The sequence below is a fragment of the Apium graveolens genome, chromosome 4 (genome assembly GCF_009905375.1).
Source record: "Apium graveolens cultivar Ventura chromosome 4, ASM990537v1, whole genome shotgun sequence".
NCBI classification, from domain to species: domain Eukaryota; kingdom Viridiplantae; phylum Streptophyta; class Magnoliopsida; order Apiales; family Apiaceae; genus Apium; species Apium graveolens.
This window is the reverse complement of record NC_133650.1, coordinates 205,709,435-205,714,213: the sequence shown is the minus strand read 5'-3', so window position 1 is coordinate 205,714,213 and position 4,779 is coordinate 205,709,435. Positions and strand designations below refer to the sequence as shown.

Genomic DNA, 4,779 nt, shown 5'->3' with positions numbered 1-4,779 from the left:
TTGGTATCGTTCTGTCTGACCACAACACCTAAGCCAGCTGTTCTGTCCATTTCCCCTTGCATGAAGTTAATCTCCTCTTAAGGTTGTCGATAATTATTTTGTTGCTGGATTCGGCCTAACCATTGGCCGGGGGTATCTAGGTGTTGACTTTATCAGACTAATGTTCCATCTTCTACAAAAAGCCTCCGTCTTGTCGCTTATAAACTGTGATCCATTATCACAAATGATTTCGGATGGCACTCCAAACTTGCACAAAATATTTCTTTGCATAAATGAAATAACCTCCTTGGAAGTTACTTATTTGAACGCCTCAGCTTCAATCCATTTTGAAAATTAATTCGTCATTGCCAACATGAAGACTTTCTATCCAGGTGCCGGTGGCATTTTTCCCATGATATCCATTCCCCACTTCATGAATGACCATGATGGTATAGACGGGTGTAGGAATTCTGATGGCTGATGCCCAATGGGAGCATGTCTTTGGCAGGCGTCACATTTCTTTGTATAGTCTAGTGCATCTCGTCTCAGTGTTGGCCAATAATAGCCCATACGCAGTATTTTTAGCGAGAGATTCCTACCATTGTTGTGGTTACCACAGTCACCTTCATGGACATCTCTTAACACCATGCCAGCTTCGTTTTTCTCTATACATCTGCGTAGTGTCCCTGTGGCTGACTTCTTGAACAATACATCATCCAAGATGGTGAAGCGGGACGCTTTTCTCCTTAGTACTCTGGCATCATTGCTGCTATCAGGTTGTTTTCCGTGTTGTAAATAGTCCTTACAGACTTTTATCCATCCGTCTTCGGAGTTGTCTAGGTTGATGTTTGTGGCATTGACCTCTGAAACTTCCAACATTCTCTCATTGGCTGGTTTGTTGATGTGTAAAGTAGGGACATTTTCTACATCAAAGTCTTTGAAGACAGCTCGTAGCCCAGCCAATGCGTCAGCTTGTGTATTTTGTTCTCTAGGAACCTGTCGAATGTGGAAGGTGTCACAAGAACACTGTAGTAATTTTACAATGTCAAGGTAAGTAATCATTTTATTGTCTTTAGCTTCATAAGATCCGTTGACATGATTGACAATCAAAAGTGAATCACAATTTACATCATTATATCTAACCTTCAAGTCTTTCACAGTAATGAGACCTATGATCAAAGCCTCATACTCGGCCTCATTATTAGTAGCGTTCAATTCACAACAGATTGAATATGCCATTATATCCCCCTGTCGCAATTTTAGTACAAGTCCCAAACCTGTACCATTCACATTGGAAGCCCCGTCTATGTAAAGTGTCCACGGTTGTATCTCTACTTGAGAAGTCACTTGTTTCAGTTCTTCTTCGGCTTGTGTGAGTTGAGTTTGACTGAAATCAACCACAAAATCTGCTAAGGCTTGTGACTTGATGGCTGTCCTCGCATCATATGAGATGTCATACGAGCTTAGTCGGATTGACCATTTGGCCATCCATCCTGTCAGCTCAGGTTTGCTCAAAACCATTCTTAAAGGAAAGTTAATCATAACATGTATCTTGTGAGATTCGAAATAATGCCTCAATTTTGTGGATGTCATGGTTAGGGCAAGGACTAATTTTTCAAGAGAAGAGTACCTGGTTTCAGCATCTATAAAGCTCTTGCTGACATAGTAGATTGGGTGTTGGACACCTTCCTTTTCCTTCACTAGAACTCCACTTACAGCTTGATCTGTCACCAACAGGTATACGTACAGGTCTTTACCTTGACTTGGTTTGGCCAACAATGGAGGTGTTGTCTGATATGCTTTTAGCTCCTGAAGTGCAAGTTCATGTTGTCCGTCCATTCAAACCCCTTGTTCTTTCTCAATACGTCATAAAACATCTTGCACCGGTCTGAGGAACGAGAGATGAACCTGTTCAGTGTGGCTACCCATCCTGTCAACTTCTGCACGTCCTTGACATTGGTTGGGCTAATCTACTCAAAAATAGCATTAATCTGATCAGGGTTGGCTTCTATGCCTCTTCTTGTCACCATGTGCCCCAAAAATTTTCATGACGACACTGCAAAGTTGCATTTTGATGGGTTAAACTTCATATTGTATAGTCTCAGTATGTCAAACACCTCATTTAGGTCTCTGACATGGTTGTCTGCATTTTCTGACTTGACCACCATGTCGTCAATATATACTTCCATTGTTCGTCCAATTTGGTTTTTGAACATTTTGTTGACAAGTCGTTTAAATGTAGTTGAAGCATTGCGTAATCCAAATGGTATGGCCAAGTAGCAGTATATCCCCCTGTCTGTCACAAAAGCTGTCTTCTAGGCATCTGACGGATCCATCTGAATCTAATTAAAGACACCTGACGCGTCAAAAAATGTCAACATCTCATGTCATGCTGTTACATCTACCATGACGTCTATGTGGGGTAAAGGATATGGGTCTTTTGGACACGCCTCATTCAGGTCCGTGTAATCTACACACACTCGCCATTTGTCATTCTTCTTTTGCACTATGACAACGTTCGCAAGCCACTCAGGGTAGTCCACCTCTTTTATCATTCCTTCTTTCAGGAGTCGTCCAACTTCTTTACTTATGATTTTATTTCTTTTAGCGGCAAATTTTCTCCTTTTCTGTTGTACTGGGACATGTTGTGGATCGACATTCAAATTATGGGTAATCACGTCTGGACTAATTCCTGTAATGTCCTCGTGTTCCCATGCAAACGCGTCCAAATTTGTTGACAGGAACTGAACCAAGTTAGCTTCAATATTTGGAGACAAATCCTCTCCTACCAACATTTTCTTTTCACCCGTGGAAAGGTTCACTTCTGCTAGCTTTTCTGGACCTGTTATTGACGTCCCATGTATTGTCTTAGTGTCATGGCTGATTGTAGGCTTTAAGAATGTCTTGTAGCATTCCCTGGCTGTATTCTGGCCTCTAACAATCTGTTGCACACCCTACGGTATTGGGAATTTCATCACTTGATGGTATGTGGATGGTACTACTTTTAGATTATGAATCCAAGGTCGTCCCATTATGACGATGTAAGTAGAGTCAATCCCGTCGATTATCAAAAACCGTTACAAAAGGTTTACTCCTTGTGCATACATCGAAAGTGATATTTCACCCATGGCTCTCTTTGTCTCACCACTGAATCCCACAAGTCTAGTTGTTTTCCTTATCATGTCACTCTCTGCCAATCCTATTTGATTCAGTGTACTCAATATCATTATATTTGCAGCACTCCCGTTGTCCACTAGAATTTGTTTTATGAGACAGTTACCAATTGGGAGTGATATGACTAGGTTGTCTTGTTGTGGCACTTTGACATGTCCTCTATCTTTCTCATCAAACACTAGAGCTAGAATGTTGTATTCTTTGACATCTGCATTTGCCACTCTCACACCCGTTTCCCCAGCTGCACGTTTGGCTTGAGAGTAGGTCTCGCCACATACTTCTGAGCCTCCTGCTATGAAATTAACCACTTTGTGATATGGAGGTGGTTCCCTTGGTGGTGTTCTTTCTCTTTGTGGTGGTGTCCTGTCTCTTCTTATTATTGTCGTCTTGTTGTTCGACATGAACTCAGTTAGGTACCCCTTCTTGAGGAGGAACCATATCTCTCTTCTCAAAGCAACGCACTCATAGGCTTTGTGTCCATAGTCTCCATGATAGTCACACCACAATTTGGAATTTGGGTTGGCCTTTGGCTTGTCACTTTTTGATGGACACTTGACAACATCACCTAGTCTCGTGAATTCTCTCATTATTGCAGAAGGTGTTATGGTGAATCCATAGCTGTCATATGTTGGTGACAAGTTGGGGTCTTTTCTCCAATCAGCATACTCCTTTGTCGCATTCACACGATTGTCATCCCTGTTAGTCCTCGTGTATGGTTCCTCCCTTGTCATTTTGGAGTACGGCTTGTACTCCCTGGTTCATATCGTGGTTAGCTTCTGACTTGGATGGTAGTACTTGTCGTCCTCTTCCCTTCGATCCTCTTCCAATTTGACCTATATCATAGCCTTGGCCTGCACATCATCCATTGTCCTACATGGGTATTTTGTGAGTTCCTCATACAGTGGGGAACCCCTCTCCAATCCTCCCCTGAATGCTTCGATAGCTGTTGGGATGTCACAGTTGGTGATGGTCACTTTCTCCCTGTTGAATCGTGTCAAGTAGTCACGTAGTGGTTCCCTGTACCTCTGCACAACCTTATCCAAATCACTTGTTATTTTCTCGAAGATCCTGCTACTAGAAAATTGAATGTTGAACGCATCCACCAGGTCAGCAAAGGTGCTTATGCTCCCATTGGGTAAGGACATAAACCATTGCAATGCTGGCCCAGACAATGTCGATCCAAAACTCTTACACATGCAAGGCTCCCGTAAGTCTTGTATTATTGGTACCGAGGACATGCATTGTTTGTATTGTGCAATGTACTCTTGTGGATCACTGTACCTGTCGTACAGCTTCATGTTCGGCACTGTGAAGCGTTTGGGAATTTTATCCAAAGCTATGCTGTCAGCAAAGGTTGAATCGGCTTAACTTGTGGGCGTCGCCTTTTCTAGTGGCTTGGGGACACCTGGTATGTGTTGAATCATCTCTCTCACTTTCTGTAATTCTTTTTGCACCGACTCTGCGATGTAGCCTCGTGATTTCGATCTCCTGTGCCTAGACCTCCTCCTTTCCCGTTCCGAATCTCGTTCCTTCCTTTCAGTGTCATTGTTGTCCGCTCGAAAGCGTTCAGTGTCCTTGTCTGTCATTACGACGTTCCCATCTTGGTCTGTGATGACGACATCCCTT

The 4,779-nt window shown here is 42.7% G+C and overlaps 2 protein-coding genes across 2 annotated transcripts; both read right to left on the bottom strand.

The window, feature by feature from the left end:
- Positions 1-363: 363 nt before the first annotated feature.
- Positions 364-1,818, bottom strand: LOC141719307 (uncharacterized). The gene has a single exon (XM_074521679.1). It carries the CDS (start codon positions 1,816-1,818, stop codon positions 364-366), a length of 1,455 nt encoding a protein of 484 aa, XP_074377780.1.
- A 2,168-nt stretch (positions 1,819-3,986) lies between these two features.
- LOC141719306 (uncharacterized) lies at positions 3,987-4,451 on the bottom strand. Its single transcript, XM_074521678.1, has one exon. It carries the CDS (start codon positions 4,449-4,451, stop codon positions 3,987-3,989), a length of 465 nt encoding a protein of 154 aa, XP_074377779.1.
- Positions 4,452-4,779: the final 328 nt, after the last annotated feature.

Coding starts and splice junctions, on each gene's coding strand:
- LOC141719306 (XM_074521678.1), bottom strand. CDS start 4,451: ATGAAGCTGTACGACAGGTACAGTGATCCACAAGAGTACATTGCACAA.
- LOC141719307 (XM_074521679.1), bottom strand. CDS start 1,818: ATGGACGGACAACATGAACTTGCACTTCAGGAGCTAAAAGCATATCAG.